Below are 23705 nucleotides of genomic sequence, written 5' to 3' on the forward strand. Positions count from 1 at the left end.
TAACGTAGTTTTGTTTTGCTTACATGTAGCTTTTTTTGGTGCTTAAAGGCAGTGGACACTATTGGTAATTACTCAAAATAGTTATCATCGAAAAACCTTTCTTGATTGCAAGTAATGGGGAGCTGTTGATAGTATAAAACATTGTGAGAAAAACAGCTCCCTCTGTAGTACAAAGTTTTCGAGAAAGAAGTAATTTTCCACGGATTCGATTTCGAGACCTCAAGTTTAGAATTTGAGGTCTTGAAATCAAACATCAGAAAGCACACAACTTCAGGTGATAAGTGTTTTTTCTTTCATTATTATCTCGCAACTTCGATGACCGATTGAGATCAAACTTTCACAGGTTTGTTATTTTATGCATATGTTGAGATACACCAAGTGTGAAGACTAATCCTTGACAGTTACCAATAGTGTCCAGTGTCTTTAAACAGCTCTATGAAATTGGGCATTTTTGTCACTAAAAATTGTGTCCTAGAAACATCTGGTCGCCGGTGATTCTGTCTCCCATAAGGGAAATTATCATTGGCTGATGGAAGTCAAATCAACAAAGAATGCCAACAGTAGAAGTTAGTCCACAGTTCAACTCGTGGGAAGACAGAATCTCCTACCACACCGGCACGTTAATCTTGAGATCACAGGTTCGAATCCTGCTCTTGTAAATTTTCTTTATTAAAGCCATTATACACTTTCGGAACAGAAAACAAAATAAAAGTTCACAGATTTACAAATAACTTACAGGGTTTACATAAGGTAATGGTGAAAGACTTCTCTTGAAATATTATTCCATGAAATGCTTTACTTTTTGAGAAAACATTTAAACAATTATCAATTCTCGATTTAAACACATGTCATAACACGGCGAAACGTGCGGAAACATGGGTGGGTTTCCTCGTTATTTTCTCCCGACTCCGATGACTGATTGAGCCTAAATTTTCACAGGTTTGTTATTTTATATACTAGTTGTGATACACGAAGTGTGGGCCTTCGGACAATACTGTTTACCGAAAGTGTCCAATGGCTTTAAACCCCAAATAATTGTAAAATTTCTCAATATTTTCAGCCATTGTGAAGAAGTCGCTGTCAAGGACGACAGAGTCAGTCAAAGCGTACTCATTGCTGAAAGATTTCCTGTTGCTATGGAAACGACTTGAAGTCTTCAAAGCAGAATGGGGTCAACGCAAGCTTGGTGTGGAAGAAATAGCCACACCCACTCTCTACAAGAAGTTTTGGTAAGTCAAGTATAGTTCTTGTCGTCATTTAATTTGTACAAACTTTTTTTCTTTTTCTTACTAAGACATACTAGAATGTCCATACCAATGTAAATTATGATGTATATGTAATGATAATAGCAATAATAATAATCCGTTTTTATTTTCAGTGAATATTTGATAACCCTTAGGGCCATGTCACACGAGGCAAATTACAGGCAACCAGTTCCAGGCAATCTCCAAGAAGATAAGGCATTCCCATTTAAATGTTAAAATGTTTCTTTTGGGGATCGTTAGACAATGTTTTAAAATTGACTTGTGTGCTACTGAAGTGGTCCTGTAGCATGCACTGCAGTTGGTTGCCTCGGGTGACAAGTCCCTTACACCCCCAGTCGAAGTGTTTTGAAGTTTATACTTTTTTTGCCTTTTCTTTTTTTAGCAAACTGTACAAGACGGATATCCTGTACCCAGTCATCAAGATTATTGCCAAGAGATATGGAGAGGTAAGTTATTCTGGATTTAGGAATATTATAAATAACCAGTGTCTATTAAAGGCAGTGGACACTATTGGTAATTACTCAAAATAATTTTTAGCATAAAACATTACTTGGTAACGAGTAATGGGGAGAGGTTGATAGTATAAAACATTGTGAGAAACAGCTCCCTCTGAAGTAATATTGTTTTCGAGAAAGAAGTAATTTTCCACAAATTTGATTTTGAGACCTCTTGCAACTTCAATGACCGATTGAGCTGAAATTTTCACAGGTTTGTTATTTTGTGCATATGTTGAGATTCACCAAGTGATAGGACTGGTCTTTGACAATTACCAATAGTGTCCAGTGTCTATAAAGGAACATTACAGAATTGGTTTTTGCTGACAAAACAGTTGCTGGCAGTGTAGCACTTTATGTTCATCACCATATACATAAACTGACAAACCTGTAAAAGTTTGAGATCGATTGGCAACTGGGTCACGAGAAAGTAGTTGAAAAAACGATTACATATTTTGCATGATTTAGATTCAAAGCGAAAGAGAATAAAATGCTCACTTCGAAAGCGAAGTTGGTTTTATTTATTTCTCATCAAATATGACATTTCAGACAGAAACATTTCAAGGGATGTTTTCTACTATCATCATCATAAAACAAAAAGTTTTATGTAAATCTGTAATCTTAAAAAAAAAAAATGCTTGCCAATTCTGTAATGATCTTTTAATTCTTTGATTGTGTGATGACCAGGTTGATCGCTATGAAGGTATGGTATCGGACTCGGAGCCCATCGTAGCCCCCAAGGGTGCCTCCGAGATGGAGATCAGAGCCAAGCAGTTGGTCAAACTCCTAGACAGCCTAGAGAATTACATGATCTATGAGCTGAGACGCAAAGTAGCTCGGGAACATTCCTTGGTATTAGCGGAGAGATCCAGGGAAGAAGGGAATCTTCCTACGGACCTATGGAAGAAACCGGTGAGTATTATAGGTCAATAGTTTCTATCCAAGTACGATTGTTTTATTGAATGAATAATAGTCAGGGGTGAGAGTCATTGCTGAAAAAAAAAGTTGCAACTAGGATACACATTCTAGGGTATGTTGAAATGATGGCATGTCTACCTTTTATTAGCCTCAGCGGCCGATTTCACAAAACGCTAGGATTAATCCTAACTCGAGTTAGGACGAGTAACCCGTCCTAACTTAGGATGGGTTCAATTCGTCCTACGTATTTGGATACGGAACTGAACCCGTCCTAAGTCCTAAGATGATTCCTAAGTTAGGAAGAGTTTGGTGAAATCGACGGCTATATGTGGACAAAATAACGTCTGAATGTCTTCACCAGGCAAACATGAAAAGTCTGAATTCAGACAAAAGCCTGAATAGATCGATGGCAGTACGCGTTATCGACCGCCATCTTTGATGTATTGACAAGGGAAAAGTGCACGCATGTACGCGCTGCGCGTGCACTTTTCCTCTGTTAATACATCAAAGATGGCCGCCTGATGCGTGTTGCAATCCATCTGTAGTGTTTTTCTTTGGGGACTGCTACTTTTCTACAGACCTTTTGTTATGTAGGCGCTTATTCTCTATTGTTATTGTGTAGCCTACATGTGGTTTAGTGCATATTTTGGTTTTGTATTTTAAACATTTTTAGACTCGCTGAACCAAAGCCAATCTTCCTCTTCCAATATTGGTTTAACATCTATGATTGTGAATTGCACAAATCAAGAAACTGTGATTCAGTAACTAGTCGACAATTTCTTATTCTAGGTGCTGTGAAATCAGTGGTTAGATTGGTAGGATTCGAACCAACAACCTTACTCTCAAACAAAAACAACAAATTTTGTATTGGTTTTTAAAAATTATTTTTCCGAATACCAGGTGATAACTAGACGACAATGCTTATATTAGTCATTGTGAAATCAGCAGTTAGCTTGGTACGTGTAGGATTTGAACGCACAAACTTACTAACAAACAAACATAAACAATTTTAATAGATGGAATATTTTTTTTTTTTTTTTTTTCTCTTCCAAATATCAGGTGATCAATGAGCGATTCACAATCGCCAAGCCTCAGATCGCTGAGGATTTTGCCTGGTACCTGATGGAAGTTGGTGACCATCAGGATCAGGATAAGACGCTGACGCTTACTTATGAGCAGCTGAACGTAGCGTTGTCCACGCTGGCCACTACAATCATGACAAGGGAGAGGAGTAACTATGAAAATTACTCTATGTTTTATGAGAATCTTCTGAGACAACACCATCAGTTACTGTATCAGAGAGAACAGGTTCGTACATGTACAATTTTTTTGTTTTGTTTTTATGCAAGTCGCCTGGTACACAAGGCCTGAAGGCCATCTCAAGGTGTGGGCTACAATAAACTATTTTTCCGGGGGCCGTTGTCATCTACTTCTGTGGCTGAAACAGGGTTACCCCCTTTACAGTCCATATGGATGTAGGCTTGGGTATTGTCCATCAGAAGCCTGGCTGGTAGAGCAGAAAGCACTACCTCCCAAACTTTCATCATGGTCAAGTGTCTTGCTTAAGGACACAAGTGTCACGACCCGGACCTGAACCCACACTCTGCTGATCAAACACCAGAGCTTGAATCCGGTGCTCTAAACTGCTAGGCAACGACACGCCACATTGACAACAAATGTGATGCGATCAAGCAAAAGGAGTTGTTTATCGACCTAGGTCATTTTTAATTTTTGAATATATTGGAAAAGCTATAGCATAATCTATGGTTTAATGCTGTTTAGACCCTTCTTTGGTTCAAAATGTGTAAAAGTAGAAGCACCAAGAGATACGGGTGATAGATCTATAGGTACATATTCTTTCAATGTTATTTTTAACCCCTTTTTATGTTTGTTTTTTCAGGAAAGAAGTTGCCAATTTAAAATAAATATTTTTTTATTATTATTTAGATTTACAAAACAAATATTTTTGAAAATTTCCATAACCAGAAATTTTATAATTATAATATGCAGCATCTTGCATCTACCTCATACATGTAATAATAATAATTATACTAAATATTACAGGAGATTCAGCATCTGAAGAAGGCTTGTAAAGATGCGACTGCTTCAGCGTTAGTAGACGTCCAATGCCAACTAGCTGATAGAAGCCATGAGCTGATCCTAGGTAATGATTGGTCTCGCTGTTTTCATAGTAGAGGATCTGGAGAAAATAGTATTAGAACTGGAAAGTGTAGCAAGGCAGAAAATAGAATGAGCTGTAACTTACTTTTTGAAATTCACATGTTGTAAACACTTATAGGAGTCTTCAGATGTTAAAGACAGTGGACACCTTTGGTAATAATTGTCAAAGACCAGTCTTCTCAGTTTGTGTATCCAACATATGCATAAAAATAACAAACCTGTGAAAATGTGGGCTCAATTGGTCATCAAATTTGCAAAGAATAATGAAAGAAAAGACATCATTGTTGCCCTACTTTGTGTGCTGTTACATCCATAATAAAAGGCTTCAGATGAAGTCTTTTATTATTTGAGTGAGAAATTACCTCTTTCTCAAAACTATGTTTCTTCAGAGGGAGCCTTTTCTCACTATCAGCAGCTCTCCATTGCTCATTACCAAGTTAGTTTGTATGCTAATAGTGTCCAGTGGCAATAAAGAAACCAACAACATTGGAAAAAGAAAACTTCTAAAGGTGACGGCAGATAAGTTGTCCATTTAATTATATTTCTAGTATTATTTAGGATCAGCACGTATTCCCAGCCAATGACGTAACATTTCTATTTCTTATTTCACATCAGAAATAACTGCTCTGCGAGCCAAAATTGCAGAAATGAGAGAGATGTCACTGACTCAAGAGAGAGACATCAGGGAGAGGTTGAAGGAGGGCTACGACTCCCTCGTCCAAAAACTCTTTGAGGGCGCGTTTGCAATGAAGCATAACTTTGATGAGTTTGGGTAAGTTTGAAAATGTTATCCTTTAACGCTGAATCTGATTTGATGACTTCAGCTACGACTATTGCTAAGGGCGTTGCTAAGAATGTATTATATTTCAATGTATGGTGATGTGGGGATTTAGCCTTAGCTGTACCGATAGCCACCTAGTATCTCTAACAGTTAGTAAATATTCTGTTAAATTGATATGTACTTGGGGTTTGGAAGCTGGAAACTTTTTATCAATTTTTGTGCATTTATGCCTACAGCTTTTCTCACCTTCTCCTTTTTAACTCAGTGTTTTGTTGCTTTTTGGTAATTTTTAACAATAATGAATTTAAACTTCTGCCGTGTATTTTTGTGATATTTTTAATAAACCTCATTGAATTGAATTGATTTGAATTGAATGGAATTGATATACTTTGAAGTAGAGGGATTGACGCAATTCATTTCATTGCATTGATTGAGGCCGTGTGACTGGCAGCTACAGCTTACATGTTTGTTATATTTCTCTGCTTTTTAAGCTCTTTCTTTTGTGTGACTCTTTTGTTCTTGACAGGGTTTACCTTTTGTCATTCCTAAAAGCAGTTGTATTTGCTGTACTTGCATAATGTGTCAATTTGGTCTGTTATTTCATTTTGTTTACATTGTATTGCTTGTCTCAACCTTGTTTAGTCATCTTTGTTTTGTTTAGGCCTATGCAGACTTTGTACAATATTTGTTCATATTTGTGCTTTAAATTAATCAAATTTAACAATATTCGTCTTTTGATCTCCTGACAGAAACATATTAAGATATGTTTTCTTTTAAATATCTGTCTTATTTTCAAAATAGTAGTACTTATTTTAATAACTTGCCATCTTTTTTAAAATTCATGTTTAATTTGTTAGGTGTCAGTTAAATATTTTTTAGGTGTTATTTATATATTGTTTAATTGTACTGGGGTCGATTTCACAAAGAGTTAAGACTAGTCTTATCTTGAGTCAGGACGAGTTACTCGTCCTAACTTAGGAATAGGCTTAAGTTTTTAATATCTCCTAGGACTAGTTATCAGTTAGGACTAGTCCTTACTTCAATACTATAGGCATAACCTTATGGCCAAAGTTTCAAATCATGTTCAGTTATTTCAATGTGTAAGTTTGTGGTCTTCCAAACCTTGTGGTTGGAACTCCATAGTTTGGCAGTTATTTTGATGGGTTATTTGTTATTTTGTAGGGTGCGTCTTTATGACGAAGCATTTGGCATTGTTGGTGAAGTCAGACAAGAAGCTATGGAAGCCATGAAAAAATTCACCCCAAGAACGGCCGAAAAAGGTAAGTAAGTATAACAATGTTGAGCTTATTAGATGTTATACTTGCATGGGGGATAAAGAAAATTCATTTTGGTTTTGCCCATACACACCAATGTATACTCGGTACTTTCCAAAGTTCTGTGAAAACAAATTACTGACAATATTGAGCTGATTGTCAAAGCAAAAGTATATCCAGTTTGCGGTAAGACTTTACATGTATGTATCTATCTACTTTGCCGTGTAGATTTTGTTCTTTGAGAACTTGTCTTGCTACTAATACTTTATTGTCGCGGAGTCGATTTAAGAATTTCGGAGATGACTTAAGCTGTGTTCCCATTGGACTTTTTTTGTTAGAGTACCGCGACTTTATTGTAAAGTGACAAAATTAAATCCAATGGGGACACATGGTAAACTGTCCTCCCTGTCAACTTTCCGCGACCATGATGTAAAACTACACGTCGAAAGAGGTCAGGGAAGACTTCCAGGGAGCCACGGTAACTTATCAGCCGTCGATTCCACCAAACTCTTCCCAACTTAGGATTAATCTTATGACTTATGACTTGTGAAGTTCTGTATCTATAGACATTACGACGCATTGAACCCATCCTAAGTTAGGACGATTTTGAGATAGGATCAATCCTAAGGTTTCATGAAATCGGCTGCTTGTTCGCTAAAAAGTCCAACAGGAACAGCTCCGCTCTGTGTAAACCTACCGTGACCATTACCAAATTAACTACCACCTGGGGATCTAGGAAATCGGTTGGGACTACCACTTTCAATTGAGGGGACAGTTGCTGAGTGAGTCTCTAAAAATTACTACTTTAATGAGATTTCTTTCTTGTCTTTTGTCCATCAGACGAGTCTGGTGTTACACTGAACCAGCGACGTGCTCTCGAGCTTCAAGATTTACGTCACACAAATAACAACATGAACAGACTCTTACTGAAGATGAAGTCACTTACAAACTGGAGACTAACCAATATCAAAGAAACCTACCAAGGAACTGTAAGTCAGTTTGAATTTTTTATGGCAGAAAAATGTAGATAGACAATATTTAGCATTTGATAACAATTTGTTAACTCCCTAGAAAACATCTGTTAATTTCAATCGAATTGGCAATTTTTTAAACAATGCCTCAGGCTTTTTGTTCTTAGGCTTCCCCTTTCCCAGTATGTACTTCTTAGCTTTGTAAGTTTTCTTTTAGGTATTATTTTGAACTAGTTTTGATTCACTCTTATGTACCATACTTTTGATTGTATATAGCCAGGGCGCCCAGGGAGAACATACAAACAACAGAGCATTTGTAAAGCGCCTTTTCAACAAGATCAAAGCGCTGAAAAAGCAAACCAATGGAACTAAGCTACAACATATTACATCTGATACAAACAAGTTTTAAGAGATTTTGTGAAAAATGGCAGAGAGTTACAATTTCTGATGGGTCGGCTGGGAGGTTGTTCCACATTCGGGGAGCAACAAATGAGAAAGTCCGGTTGTGAGCAGATTAGAGTGTTGTGATGGTTGAGTGTTCGGAGAACAGTTCATTAAAAACTGATGGGGCTACCCTGGTTAAAAAAAAACAAATAAATCCATAAATTGTTGCAAGTAAACTGCGTCAACCATGGTATTTGTGATAGTGTCAAAACAGTTTTGTTTCGTAATCAGTTTCTTGAATGTGATGATCCTGATACTCTCGGTCGGCTACTCAGATCGTTCTAAAAATTCTTTTGTTTCATACTTGTTCAATATGGTCTGGGGGTCGTCCGAGAGTGTCAGGGTTATCCTGTTTCTTAATTTGCGTCTTTATTTCCCTTATACTGTGCATTTTATCTTCTCCATTTTTCGAGGTTTTGAGGAAATAAATAAATCAACAAGAATTATAATGCACAGTTTGCTTGTACTTTGTTCTTTTTTTTTCTTCAGATGGATGGCCTTCGTCATGAAGTCGATCGATGCAAGAGGGAGTACCTGACAATTAAGATGATGGCAGAAGAGGAAGTCATCCTACTGAGACAGCAACTTGTATCTCTACGTAAAGCGTTGGCTACGTCTGATAAGGAGCGTGAAACAGTACAGAAACAGCTTGATAAAGAGGTAAGAGGGGGTCTGTGTCAAAACAAGCCAATATTTTGAGAATCTATTATCGTTACTAGATAAAATCATTATTGTGCTTTTTAAATTCTCTATTTTTATGAGGAAAAAGTTCACATTTTATTAAATGTACTTTTAACAATTTGAAGGTACAAATTGGAGTTGAAGGTACAAATTGATATTCCTCTTGAGTGGTCTTGTTTGATGAGAATTACCAAGTTACTTGATAACGGCTCATTGTTTTTGTAATTGTAGATGCGTATCAAGCAGGAGAGACAACACAAGATGGAGCAAGAAGCACGTAGTGCTAGACAGCTAGAGGCAGCAAGGGTATCAAATCTAGAGAGAATGGTAAGCAGAAATCAAAGCTTATATGTTTTTATTTATTTATTTAAAAAAAATTATCCATTATTTATTTTAAAATTTTATTTATTTATATACTTACATTGATTGATTGATTGATTGATTTATTTATTTATTCGTTTATTTGTTTATTTATTTATTTATTTTGGTTTAAAAATACAAAACATGGTCAGTAGTATCACAAAGAAATACTAAAAATGACATGCTTACAAAATCAAACATTTAGTTTCACAATCAAAAACAGAAACCTATGATAGACAGATATATTAAAAACTATGATAACAATTCAAATCTAGAAACCGACGACGGCCTCGCAGTTCACTGTTGAGTAAATAAGAATTCACAATAATAACAGGATTTTTTTTCAAACCCCTCGTTAACTCTAGATGGATGAGATAGATGACAAGGAGCTTCGTCTACGCATCCTAAGCGAAGAATACGACCGTACGATGCGCCTCTACCAGACCACGCAGGAAAAAGCGCGCAAAGACTCCCACCAGGTAAAGAGTCGTCTAGATCATGAACGCTCTCTGAAGTTGGACGCCTTCCAGAGGGTTGATGAGTTACAGACTCAGGTGTATGACTACGAGGTCGCTGTGTCTAGTTTGTCTCGACCTTACACTGCCACGAGTGAGTACACCTCAAAACAAACATTCTTTACTTCTTTTGTCTGTCTTTCTTGTTATTGTTCATTTTAATGAAAATTAATTTGCATCAGGGATTAAGAATATTATTTCTGATGTCATTTCACTGATAATCGAATTACTGGATTGTTGAATTGTTTAGTTGGGAATTGTAGGTCTCGTTTAACCCAGTTGGATTATACAGATCTGAACTGAATTTACCATAACTGAAAACATCGGGTCACAAACAAAAACAAACTAACATTAATGATCGAAATTGCAAACCATATTTTGAGGTTTATTACCTTTGGCTGCATTGATAACATATTTTATTTTATTTTTTTCAAATGCCAAATAACGAGGTTGGGTTGAAGACTAAACAAAATATAAATGTACTCCATATGGTTTGTTTACTGTTCGTCATCATCATAATAATAATAATAGTAATAATAATATTAAGGATTTATGGTGTACATTTCTCCAGAAACCCATCAAGTTTTGTCAAGGTTTTTTCCAAACTAGGCAGCAACGTTGCAGTAAAAATACCGGCATTGATAATTTGTCATTTTCAAAACTGTTTTTAACTTTAAGCCTAATTGAGTTAGGTTAAAACTTAGCTTTTGTAACTTTGAGTGGGTTAGGTTCCCAATTTAGAAAGTTACTATCTCACACTTTATAGGCGTACTTAAAAACTGTATCCCAAATTTATTTCTGTGAAAAAACTGACCTGTTTTCTAAAATTGTATTTCTTTTCTCTCTTGCATGATTTCAAATCTTTCTTTTGTTTTGTGTCATATTTTCGCAATTGTACTCAATGGCCACCATCTTGTCTGCCATTCAACAGGTCTCTTTACACCACGTCAACTGCCTCGTGAGTAAAGCTGATGTATTTTATCACAGTGGACCAAGCATTGCTCCCTGTGGGACCACACTTTTAGGGAGGGTGGAGGGGCAAAACCCATTTTGTAAACTCATTGGTGTAGGCGTCATGCATATTCATGTCTGCTATTTGCATACGTGGGGGGGGGGGTATTGCTTCAGTAAGGTTATGTGATCTTGCAACAAACTTTTCTTTTTAAAGGGTTTTCAGGAGTATCTTACAGTTCCTTTTAGAAAGAAGTTAAGGCTGTCCTTTTTATTGACACTTGTGAATTCCAACATTTCAATAAGATGAGCAGTACTGCTGCATTTGCCTATGAATATTTTTCTCTAACCTGGAGAATCAATACATATCACTTGGACAAGAAAACAAACAAAAAGGTTGTTGATATTTACTTAATAGTCGATCAAAAATCAACTAAGCAGCAAGTTGCATTCGTACCTTTAGAAAGTTGTGGGTCATTTTTTTCCCTTTTTTCTGTTTTCCTTTGGTTTACAACTCAAGCACAGTTCAACACATTGTTTTTTAGTTGATAAAATGATATTGCCTGTCCATTTTCCATTGTGGCCACAAGGGGGCAGTGTTGTGCTGGTGTCACTGAGCCTGATGTTCACGTTTGGCTACACTCTTTTGTACACAGTGCATTTGGGATCAAGTGCATAGTTTCCCGTCACAGTCGACACACTGATAGAAACACACACTCGTAGATCTAATCATTATTTCACTTCAGTTCATCATTTTTAACACGAAAGAGAAGGTATATGTTTGGTAATCATCACCCTTCACGTTGCCTTGGATCGGGTGAGTTTGTCTTTGAAAATCGTTTGAAACCGTTTGTTACAAAATGCATATGGTTAGAAAGACGCTTTGAAAGTAGAATACAATGATCCACACAAATTTGCCTCAAAATTGCGTGATTTTCTTTTTACTTTGCTATTAACTAACACGGTCGGTTTTTGACTCCCATAAATGGTCGACCGTGTTTGTCGGCGAGGTAAAAAGAAAACCATGCGATTTTGAGTGATACTTGTGTGGATCATTATTTTCTACTTTTAAAATATCTTTCTAATCGTATGCATTTTATAACAAACAGTTAAATACGCTTTTCAAAGACCAACTCGACCGATCCAAGGCAGCGTGTTCCTTAAAACATTAACGGTAATAACTAATTTTGGTTAGAATAAGTGTACAGCAGCTTTCAAAAAGTATTTTGAGAACCATTTCACTTCAAAGTGATGTGGTTATATAAAAAATATATAAGTTTTATATGCCCCAAAGTTTGAATCTGAGAAGTGTTACTGTCAGTAACCTTTCTCAGATTGTGTAGTCCTATAACGGATTATTCTTCCTGCGTGGATAATCCTCGCTCAGGATTTTTTCAGCGATTTATTATCTCAAAAAACGCCTTGTATTCTTTGTTTACAATTGCATTTATATAGGATTAAACCAATCGAATAGTTCCAAAAACCCAACGTATACTTTCTCTTTAACATGACTAATAATAATAATCATCATCATCATCATCACATTATTTAACTCATTAATGTACTTAATATTAATCTTTCACTCTGCAGATGGGACTCTCTTATATCTTACTGTTGTCTAAAGTATAAAAAAAAATTGACATACATTTACTCTATGATCTTTTTATTTGAATACTCTTGGTACATTTCGATTAATTTTATTTCCCGGGCGCGAGACCCAAAAAGATCATCCTCGCACATGTAACGTTCTTTGTACGCGCATTTCAGATACACATATGCTTAACTGATTGGGTTCGAGGTGGGTAAAAAAGACGTCTGGGTTCTGCACGCCATGCCGTTTCTTGTAAAACTGGAATGCAAAGTTAAAATCCCACTCTGTTAATTTTTTTTTTTTTTTCAAGATACAGGCCTGGAATTTCATCTTTGAAAGGGCATGGCCATTTCATTTTGCAAAGGGCGCATCCTTTGGAAAACGTTAAGGTCAATGGGAAACTTTTCAAGACCAAGACCAGGGCAGTGGAGGCCTCCGTAGCCTGTGTGTCATTCCAGGCCTAAAGTTACACTTTTTCTTTCTAATGAAAGTGATATCCAAATTGCATGATTACTGTAGAACGGTCATGATCTTAGAGAGGAGTGCACATAAACTTGATCTGATCTGACAGCCCTACTCATCATCTGGCCGATCATAAATTTGTTGGCCTTCAAATTAATTCAAAAAATTATGTGAGAACCTTGGTGCTGAATCATCCTCCATCAATCATATCTTTGTACCAGATAAAATGTTTTTATTTAGGTAATGGTTAATTGAACTGGATGGGAGTTCCACATGCAGCGGTCATACACTAACTACAAATCACATTACTCTAATTACGACAAGCAGTTGTTGTTTAGAGATACACTCAGTCATGTTTCATCTAACTCCAACTTCCTCCTGTTGTTTAAGTCTGTACATCAATCCTGTACCAAGTTGTGGCATGCTCAGGGTCAAATTTAAAGGCACTTCTTACCGTAGAATTTGGCCCCCTGCAGGGACTTGTCACACTTGACAACTTTTACAGGCAACTTACAGGCAACCAACTGCATGCTACAGGATGACTTTGGTTAGCACACATAAAAAATGTTTGCCGAAAACCCATTAAAAGCAGGCTTTATGTACAGATTCTAGAATAGCATATTAAAAACCCATGAAGACGATTTAGTATAACTTACCATCCAGTTTACTAACTTAATACTCACTTTGTAGCATAGTTACTTCCCAGGTTTTTCGTTCACAGCAAAGCTATCAAAGTGGCAGTCGAAAGTTGAAGTGGCACCGGCAAAACTAACGTTTTTTTACCTCATCCCTAACCTGTGCACGGCATGTTTACATAGCTACAAGAAATAAATGGTTTCCTCCCCCGACAAGATTGAAAACATGGTGATAGTGACTGCAAATGACTGGTTCTTTGCAAGTATTTATGGAGAATTTAAGCGTTTGGAGTAATATTAAAGATGGTTAAGACATCATTTTTGTTGGTAACAGAGCAAGGGCATAGACTTGCTCTGTGCTTTACAGCTTTTTTGATAAGTTCATGTGCAAACTGGGAGAGTCCATTACTTTAGAGGTGATTATTCTGAAAGGTTTAAACTTTCATATCACGATCCCTCTGTGGGTTTGTCCACATTTTAAAAAGTTGTGGATGTGTAACTTAACTATACCAGCCTAAATTTCAACTTATTTACCCTGTAGGTTTGTCTTGAGTAGACCCATATGGTTCGACATTCGTCATTGGTATTTTGCTATCAGCAATTCGGTTGTATTTTTTTGTCTTAATGAGACTTCTATCATCATGAAATTAATTATTACTTCATCATTATCTGTACTGGTATACTATCTTATCATAAAAAGGGTGGGAAAAAACAGTGATGATAAGTTACTAGGGTATCGCGTGTTTATGATAATAATAATAATTAGATTTATTAAGCGCCTCACGCTAAAACTAACCCTGAGGCGCTTGATCATTCCACCTACTGTGTCATTTTTAGTTAATCTTTTTGGGTTTTAACTGGTTTCCCTTCAGCAATGAGATCAAAGTCCAGATCGACTACCAGTGAGAAACGTCCAATGAGTCACCGAGTCACAAGTGCTAGTACAGGAATCTGGCCTCCTCATACGGGTATGCCGCCCAACTTCCAGCAGCGCTCTGTCACACCCGATCCCTGGCCACCGATGCCAAACTCGGACAGGTTGGATCGTATCACGCAAAGACCAAAGACAGTGAGTTACAAAAAGATTATTGGATTGCCATTGAAGGAAAAAATGATGAGATATTTTCAGGCGGTGTTTTGTCTATATGTTGGGGTTTTTGTGTGTATGTTTGTTGATAGTCATGCATTGTTGTAGTGTCTGTCCATAGGTACAGGGACTAAAGCCCGGTTCATACCTCCTGCGAATGCGAATGCAAAGCGAATGTTGACGTCATAAATTCGCAACGGATAATTCGCAGCAGTTGAACTCTGCTTGACTCACTTGCGAATATTGCTGCGAAAGGAGGGTTGTGACGTCAAATTCACGTCGAATTCACTTTGCATTCGCATCGCATGAAGTATGAACCGGGCTTCAGGCTTCTGAGTGGGATGGGAGGGGCGTGGCAAGGGTTTTAATGAAGAAGGGGGACCATGGGTTCTAGTTAAGCAATGCAAATAGTGGCCAAGTCAATCTGCTATTCTCAAGGCGGATACAAACATCATGGAAGTAATTTTGTTTTATTAAGTCCAATTATTTTAATACTTTAACAAAGAACCGATTCCTTCCAAAAGTGTCATGAGCTGAGATATTAACTAGGTCTTTGTTTTCTCTGTTAGGTTGGTACGCGACTACGCAACCGTATCGCTGAGCAGCTTCTAACAGATCTGCAACCTAACCATCATGAGACCATAATGCAATTACAGGGTGATGAACAACACAAGTACAAACTCTGAGAATATCAGCAGTCGCAGAAAAAATCTTGACCACATTCTCCAGCTGACTGTGTGTTGATGTGGTCAAACTGAACTACCCTACAAGAATTGCTCCCAATTTTTGTATATTCTCTTATTAAGTTCACAATTCTGTTGGGCATAAAGATTGTCCCCAATAGACGCCATCTTTCCTGGCAAATAGCATTTTGGCTTGCAGAGGCTTCAAGCGCTCAACAACTTCACGCAGTCGCATTCACTAACCATCAGGCAATTAGTTTTGTGAAATGTTGGCGTGCTGCATGGTGTTTTCTTGCAAAACGCATAACTGTGTGTACTAAATTACCAGTAAAGATTCATGTCATGTTGCAATCTTTTGCTGTGTTAAACTTAAGTCAGAAGCTGCAAAATTGTATAGTGGCTTTCAAAACAAGGGTCGTATTGTATTAGTGTAAACAATTGTTTGTAAAAAAAAAAAGACCCAAAAAATTAACAAAACCATGGAATCATGTTTGAGATATTTAAAAGTTTAAAAAATCTGAACAAATTTTCAACAAATTGCACCGAATATGTCTAATGTGTGTTATACCTTGAGCTTTCATATCTTTACCCAGTGTATACATTTTTGATAAAAATATGATTTAAACTTTTACTTGCATGTAACTTTGTACATTTAATGCACTTTCCAGTATTGTTTTCTTTTTGTTAGACATAGTTTACACAACACACATGCATCAATTTGAAAAGAAGAAATTTGTAATGAACAAAGCATTGATCCATATGTTCCCATTGTGGCAGACAATTATGAAACAGTAATTGTCAAAGACCAGTCTTCTCACTTGGTGTATCTCAACATATACATCAAATAACAAACCTCTTAAAATTTGAGCTTAATCGGTCGTCGAAGTTGCGAGATAATAATGAAAGGAAAAAACACCTTTGTCACACAAAGTTGTGTGCTTTCAGATGCTTGATTTCGAGACCTCAAACTCTAAACTTGAGGTCTCGAAATCAAATTCGTGGAAAATTACTTCTTTCTTGAAAACTACGTCACTTCAGAGGGAGCCGTTTATCACAATGTTTTATACTATCAATAGCTCCCCATTACCCGTCACCAAGTAAGGTTTTATGCTAATAATTATTTTGAGTAATTACCAATAGTGTCCACTGCTTTTAAGAGAAAGTTTTCAATCCAGTCTTTTCTGGCATAGCTGTCAGCAGTTGACCTCGGCTTGGGCTCCGGTTAGTAATTACCAATAGTGTCCACTGCCTTTAATAAATAAAGCATGACACTTTTCACAATTGATGTTGAACCTTCATTATGAATATAGTGATAATCTTGTTTTAACACATGTAAGGATTTTAAGCTAAAATATAATATGGAAACTTATATTTTTGTGAATATTCGAGATAAATATTTTTGAGGAATTCATGATCCGTCCACAAAATAATGTGTAATAAAATTACTTACAAATAATAATTTGCAATGTTTTATTACTTGATGTTATCAAGTGCCTGGTAAAGTATGGTGAATATTCGAAGTTATGTTTGAAAATTCATTTTCCGTCCACATACAAATGTGTATTAAATTTATTTACAAATAATAATTTTTTATTGCTTGATGTTATCAGCTGTCCTGGTAAAATATGGTGACTTAATTATTTGTGAATAAAAAATGTGAAGTTATTTTTTTTATAATTCATGATCCGTCCAAATAAAAATGTTAATTAAAATTTATTTACACATATTTGTGATGTTTTATTACTTGATCTTATGAGCTGCCCTGGCTTAATAGAATAACTTGTATTTTTTTTAAAAAGAATAATCGATCGAGAGAATTAGTTTACGAGAAGAGAAACTATGATCCGTCCACATAGAAATTGTTTCACAAAATATTCTGTATTTGCAGTGTCAGGCCTGGTACTACACGGAGTCAACGAAGGCGATTGCCTCCATGCCCCATCGTCACTAAATTGCCTTTGTTAGTACCCTTAAAATGCTCCAGTGGAAATTTACAACTTGCTCAGAGGGTGCCCTTAACCAACGGGAAACTGCATTGTTGCCGTCGCCCTTTCAAAAACAAAGCATACAGTCCAGAGTGTTTTAACCCATGATCTCATCTACTTTTTCAGTAAAATGTTGATTCCCAAATAAAGCTATGCAGTGGAGCTGTACCGCCGGTGTCGCATGCAAATATGTCCTCGATGCAATACTATCCGGAGGACATTATTGCATATGCAATAATGTCCGCCGGACGGTTTTGCATATGCAATCGTGTCCGCCCGGACGCTGCTGCATAATGCAAGTGTGTCCGTCCGGACACATTTGCATATACAGTTGTGTCCGCCCCCGTGCAAAACCGTCCTTGTAGTAAATTAAACGCCCTTGGTCGACGGAACACGTTCACCATGTTTTTTACAAGCTAAGTGCATGTCTTGTCATGAATGACATGGGAAATGTTCGGCCGTTGGGTGTTCGCTGTAATCATAATACGTGAATATTCATGCTGCATTACGTAGGTTCAGTACATGCACGCTCGCTTACGCGCGCACACATTATACAGTCATGTAGATGTCCACCGGACGGTTTTTGCATAGCCAGGACACTATTGCATATGCAAAAGTGTCCGGAGCGGACAGTATTGCATGGCGGACACAATTGCATCTGACACCGGCTGCAAAACCACGCGTTCCTCTTTCGAGTCAATCATCTACTCTTCTAAATATTTGGCCATGATTTGGGCACATCTCACAGCCTGCTCGTTTGCAGCGATCATGTCTTCAAGGCAGCACTGCTCCTCAAGGGCTGGGCATCTTAGAAGGTGTGACACAGATTGGGGTGATGTGCCACAATCGCATTTGTGTTATCATCGTCGGTATACTCCCATTTCGTTATGTTTGTCTTGCATCGTCTTGCATCTACTCCAGAAAAAAACATTTATAAGTGGTACCATCTCGACCCACTTTCACGAGGCACTTTTTCTGTACATCACAATTGCTATCCTCAAACATGTTTCTTGTATTTTGTGTAAGGATACCCCTTTTTTAAATCGATGTAGAAGCACTACGACATGTCAGAAGAAAATGCTTCTGGGAGCCGCATGCCATTCGTGTCATGCGAGACACGCGCTTTTTTGTTTACAGACACAGCAAACAAAATGTTTAGGAAGGAGGTAGCAACGTCTGTTTAAATTTCTGAAAATAAATATTTATGACAAGCATTTTTTTTCTTCGAATGTATGAATCCAACAGGATTGGTATTTTGACTGCGAAAGAAATGTTGGCTAAGCTCCACTTAGAGTTTTGGTTGTTTTAAGTTTGGATAAATAATTTCCTCCGTGGGGAAAAAAATAAAAAAAAATATAATTGCATTTTGCCAACGACTGCTTTGGACTTCAATGCTTGAATAGTGTGTGGAAGACCTGGGCCCAATATCATAGAGCCGCTAAGCACACAAATTTGCTTCGCATGAAATTTCTTCCTTGATAAAAACAGGATTCCCAACCAAATTTCTATTTGTTGCATATTGCTTGTTACTGGTACTCAGCTGTTGTTTGCTTATCCTGAAAATCACGTGTAAATTTGGTTGATATTCCTGTTTTTATCTAGGAAGAAATTTCATGCTAAGCAAATTTTAATGCTAAGCAGCTCTATGAAATTGGGCCCTGGGTGCAATTAAAGCTAAATGTCTTGGCTAACCAGGCAATTTGGAAAAACAGAACTTTGGAGGAACACGAGTCTTCAACATGAATATAGCTTTTGTTGCAGTTACGATGCAGGTTTACAATAACAAACAAGACTAGATTAATAAGATCCATTAAGATTATAATGTTGACCACTTAAATATTATTTGCTTTAATATAAAACGACTTTGTGGCAATCTTAAATAATTCTGAGACAAACGCAGTTTATTCCTATTTCAGAAAATAATTATTTAATTCATTTAAACTTGATCCCAATGAAGAAAAATAATTAATCTTGACAGCAGGAAGGCAAAAACTAAATATTGTAATGAACCCATAAAACACAAAATGCTCTTATTATAGAATCGTTGTGTCCAAAATCACCAATTAAAAATGAAAACATAATTTTATAAAAGTTTTGTTCAAAACTCAAAAAGTGCATCACTGAACAGTGCAAAACTTTAATCAAATGTTGTCGCTGACGTGTATATAACACGAACAGATAAAACTCAAAGATCACCGACTCCAGTTGAATGAGTTAAAGCAATGAAAACCTTAAATTGTCATTGCTTCAAACTTGTCAAAGTCCCCACCCCTTTAACCATCAGTTGATCAATTGATTGGCTTTTCTGTCAGTCATTGGTCATCTGGTGATCGGCAGCTCGCCATGGCAGCTTCGCTGTTCTAGTTAATTTTGTATTACTAATTTATCTTTGAATGTTATTAATGTAAGGCAACAAAACTTAAACAAGCCTGCTCTTTAGTTATTCCCATTTCCCATTTGAGTAAAGCTGTTTAAAATCATAGAAGTCGCATAGTTGAAACCATGGAGGAAGGAAGAGAAGGAGCTCGAACGACCCGCAAAACCGCAAAGTAACAAAAGAATACCGGCCTGACAATGACCCTGTCTGACCAGTGGAAAAAGATAGGAGACCTCCAGCTGGACGGCCAATTAACGAGTAGGATTAAATCTCTTTGTACAGAACGTGTGGTACCGCCAGTCTGCGCTCTTGCCTGAGTGTAAAGTTGAATCATTGGAGACAAGAATTGTGAATATACACGTTTTCATTTACCGTTTGTGGTGTTTCACGGAAACATCATGGCATATTTTTACATTTTTTGTGATTTTCCGGTCACTAGCGGTGGTTCAAAATTTGGGTATTAGCACACGAGGGTGGTTGGTATTCAATTGTGTTTTTCGATTTGGTGAGCACAAGTGTACACAATTTTTATCAGGTCTCAAAAAAGTTGTTTTTCTGTATTATATCCATACGACATACGACACCATAGTTGAGTGAAGAACCAAGTGCTCACGCGCAAACTCACATACGCCAGGTCGCCCATTGTCTGTGTAAGGTATGTGGGTGATTACGAGGTGTCGTTAAACGGTTGCGGTACCACGGGTTCGACTTTTGAAGTCCCTTCGTTCGAGCTCCTTCTCTTCCTTCCTCCATAGTTAAACTAACGGATATTATAAAAATTAGGATCTACTATCTAAATAAAAAGTGAAAAAATTTAGTCTGAAAATCGAGGTCAAGGGTCGAACCGGTTCAGCTTTTTTGTGCAAAGTAAGTGGCGGTGTATATGAAGCTACATGATTGACAGAGTGAGGCGTGGTTATTATCTTATGTTTGAAATATTGGGCGCTTTTCTTTTTATATGCCCTCAAGAAAATACTGCTAAATTTGGTATTCTAAGTTCTGTGGGTAGCTGTGTCTGTAGAGAACTTATCCTATTTATCCTGTGTCTGTAGAGAACTTATCCTATTTAACTGTGGCGTTAAAATTGACACTATGTGGTGTTTTATACGACTAATTAACATAAAAGGGTGTTTAATAAACTATACTTATAATTAGAGTCAATGTTATATGTTTTTCGTTTTTTTTTTGCGGGGGGGTTGGGTTGGGGGGGGGGGTTGACAACATTCACGGTTTCAATTTTAACACCTTAATTTGTGCAGTATTTTGTGTTGATGTAAAATGAGAGTTTGTGTGATTTAATTCCCTGGTGAAATTCATTGTTCTTGGTGCGCATGTTCAGAACTACGTAAACAATGGCAATTCACATTGTGAGTCTGCTGCCAACTAGCGTTCGAGTGTTGATATGAGTGTTTCATTCATGTGATCAGTGGTAGCATATTACACCAAGACTAAGCACATCTAGCACATCTTGATACTTTTACCACATAGGTCACTTGCTGTAGCCACCAAACAACAATCCTCGCTTGTTTGTGTTATATCGTTCGCGGTCGATTCGAAGATTTTCCTTTCCTTCCACTGCACTCCGTTGCGTTCGAATGTGAACTCGATTGGGACAGATTGTTTCTTGGTGTTCTTGTAGAGGGAGATGGTGATCTTCATCCCAGACGGGCAGTCAGAGGGCCACTGAATGCTAGTTTGAGTCGTCTTTGATGTTGTGGAACTAGACGCCTCTGTGCTTGAATGCCCAGCATGTAGGTTGACTTCAACAGAAGCAGCGACGAAACCAACTTCAAGTGACACACTCGATCCCACGTCAATGGAGAAATCAAACGTGGTTTCCATACTAGTAGAAGTCTCCAAGGTTATGCTTTCTGTTGAGCCTATTTTGGCAAAGCTATTGGAAGTCACCTTTGAACCTGAATTCTCCAATGTCAATGAGCTTATGAGGTTCTTAGCAACAACATGCTCCTCCTTCTCGGCGTAGATGACGTCATTTTTTACCACCTTTGTCAGCGCTATGTACATTATCCACCAGGTCACTGAGTCCGTCGTCCACTTGTTGGTCCAGGTTCTGAATGTTGAGATAAATTGTTCTTTGCTTTTCAGGTCTCTCTGGCCAATCTCAATCGTCTCCTCAGAGAATTTACTATTACCAGATTCTCTCCGTTCAACAAGGAAGGCATCTGCAGTGGACGGTCGAGTGGTTTTGTTGACGTAGAGACTAAGGTAGCCGTATCCCCACGTTTTGAGACTTCCACTCCAGATCTGCCCCTCTGCAACCATAATCTTCTGTACCCCATTATACTCCTGCTGTATGCCAAAACCAGCTTTATCTGTATCGTACGTCATGTCGTAATCCTTAATGTCAATTTTGGCTCCTTTGATTTGGTAGTGCTCTTCATTTGGGACGTTCTTAGCAGAGACAACCAACTTCAATTTGCAGTATCTGTCATACGTTTGAAAGCAGATGCCCTCAGTGCCGGCAATCACTTTCCTGTTGTTACCGTTGGCGCTGGATTCACCCCATTTATACTTGGTTGATACTAATTCGTCCCCCTTCCCGGTATGAGAACTGTACGTGTACACCTCATAGTACCCACCGTGGATGTTAAAACCTCCATCATTGCACGATACCATCGTGATAAGAATGGAGGTGATGCAACAAATGAAGAGAATTTGGACCTTCATGGTGGAATGGCACCTGATGATAAAATGGAATGGGGGAAAGGAAGAAAGTGGCTGTAAAATACGTTGGGAAGTAAAGGTTTCGTGGGGCACACCCCGTGTGACAGCCCCTTATGTGGCAGGATATTCTGCCCCCCCCCCCTTCCCGTCGGCGAACTGTTTACAAACTCCCCAAAATGAAAGCTTAAGATAAACGTCACGTGCAAATCATTTGCTCTCGAACAATCTCTGCAGCTTAAATCACTCAGAGCAAATATCGTCGCGAAGAGTTGGGGTGAAAGCCCATGTTGCTGTACAACCATGGTTCTTGTTTTTAAATACATGTTTCCTCAGGCTTGCTTGCAAGTTAGCAGTGATTCATTTCACTGATGAGGCATTATTGGTTTGGGTAAGTATGGTTTCGGTGACACCATATAAGAATTTCTTTTGTGAGTAGTGGTGCCAGAAGAACCGGTTTTCTGCTTGACGTGTTGATCAGTGTGCCCTACTGACACCCGTGTCCGAATTGGCGACTTCGGCTACAGCTACGGCTAGGGCGCGCGCGTCTGCTATTCTTCAACACTGACAGACGCGCTGATACAGCCGTAGCTGTAGCCAAAGTCGCCAATTCGGACACGGCCCCATTCTCCAGAAGATGGTCGAAGCGAGCAGAAAAACTTGTTCCTTTGCCACCACTACTCGCAAGTAAGATTTGTAGATGGCATCACCGAAAACCTTATAGTACTTTCCAACATGCATAGACTGAAGTCTTATCTCATTCCTGGTGTCATTTACAAAATCTTTAATATACTAACTATAAGCAAACTCCACTTACCAGTAAAACGTTTCCTCAAATCAGCCAACGAGCATTCAGTTGAGAGAGGAAGACTTCTGAAGAATGTGGCCAGGGTACACGCCTTATAAACCTATCATCAGCTACATCAAAATCTGCCTGCGCAGGGACCAACTAATTCTTGATTGGTTGAGTTGAAACAATCAAATACATTAGAATGCCCACCGACGTTTATGAAATAACCATATTGAGCATTTTGTTGGTTTATGATCCATGTAAAAACTTGGATCAAACTTTGTTCTAGTGTTTGTGTCATCATAAATTGTTATAACCATACCACACTGTTATGACGTCATGACAAAAACAACAACAACAACAACTGCTACCACATCAGCAACACTCTTTGGTACGTATTTTGTTCGTGTCCATTTTGTGAACAACATGCGGTACGTTCACAAGTCACTATCCACCTCCTTGAAGATCGGTCGCTTTATGCTGCTCCCACAAGGCGAATATGCTTGCGAATATGCTAACGGAAGGACATATTTGACGATCGCTCAAACATTCGCCGTGTCTTCGTAAGCGTTGTTAAC

General features: G+C 37.8%; 2 protein-coding genes across 5 annotated transcripts in view; one reads left to right on the forward strand and one right to left on the reverse strand.

The window, feature by feature from the left end:
* Positions 1-16153, forward strand: part of LOC117306826 — a 55130-nt gene extending 38977 nt beyond the window's left edge. For 3 of the 4 annotated variants that reach the window (XM_033791358.1, XM_033791359.1, XM_033791361.1), the window contains exons 36-49: positions 1061-1229; positions 1648-1711; positions 2447-2671; positions 3737-3985; positions 4742-4841; positions 5474-5630; positions 6822-6919; positions 7754-7902; positions 8818-8988; positions 9241-9336; positions 9735-9978; positions 10816-10842; positions 14396-14592; positions 15180-16153. In XM_033791358.1, the coding sequence (XP_033647249.1) occupies positions 1061-1229; positions 1648-1711; positions 2447-2671; positions 3737-3985; positions 4742-4841; positions 5474-5630; positions 6822-6919; positions 7754-7902; positions 8818-8988; positions 9241-9336; positions 9735-9978; positions 10816-10842; positions 14396-14592; positions 15180-15296 (2063 nt within the window). In that variant the 3' untranslated portion in view covers positions 15297-16153. The remainder of the gene's footprint in view (positions 1-1060; positions 1230-1647; positions 1712-2446; positions 2672-3736; positions 3986-4741; positions 4842-5473; positions 5631-6821; positions 6920-7753; positions 7903-8817; positions 8989-9240; positions 9337-9734; positions 9979-10815; positions 10843-14395; positions 14593-15179) is intronic. The other variant, XM_033791360.1, reaches the window with a different exon arrangement.
* Positions 16154-20336: 4183 nt separating this feature from the next.
* Positions 20337-23203, reverse strand: LOC117303029. Its single transcript, XM_033787067.1, has 2 exons — positions 23155-23203; positions 20337-22356 (listed from the first exon to the last, which is right to left on the reverse strand). Exon 2 carries the CDS (start codon positions 22341-22343, stop codon positions 21114-21116), a length of 1230 nt encoding a protein of 409 aa, XP_033642958.1. The 5' UTR covers positions 22344-22356; positions 23155-23203; the 3' UTR covers positions 20337-21113.
* Positions 23204-23705: the final 502 nt, after the last annotated feature.

This window comes from Asterias rubens, chromosome 2 (assembly GCF_902459465.1).
Source record: "Asterias rubens chromosome 2, eAstRub1.3, whole genome shotgun sequence".
Taxonomy (NCBI): domain Eukaryota; kingdom Metazoa; phylum Echinodermata; class Asteroidea; order Forcipulatida; family Asteriidae; genus Asterias; species Asterias rubens.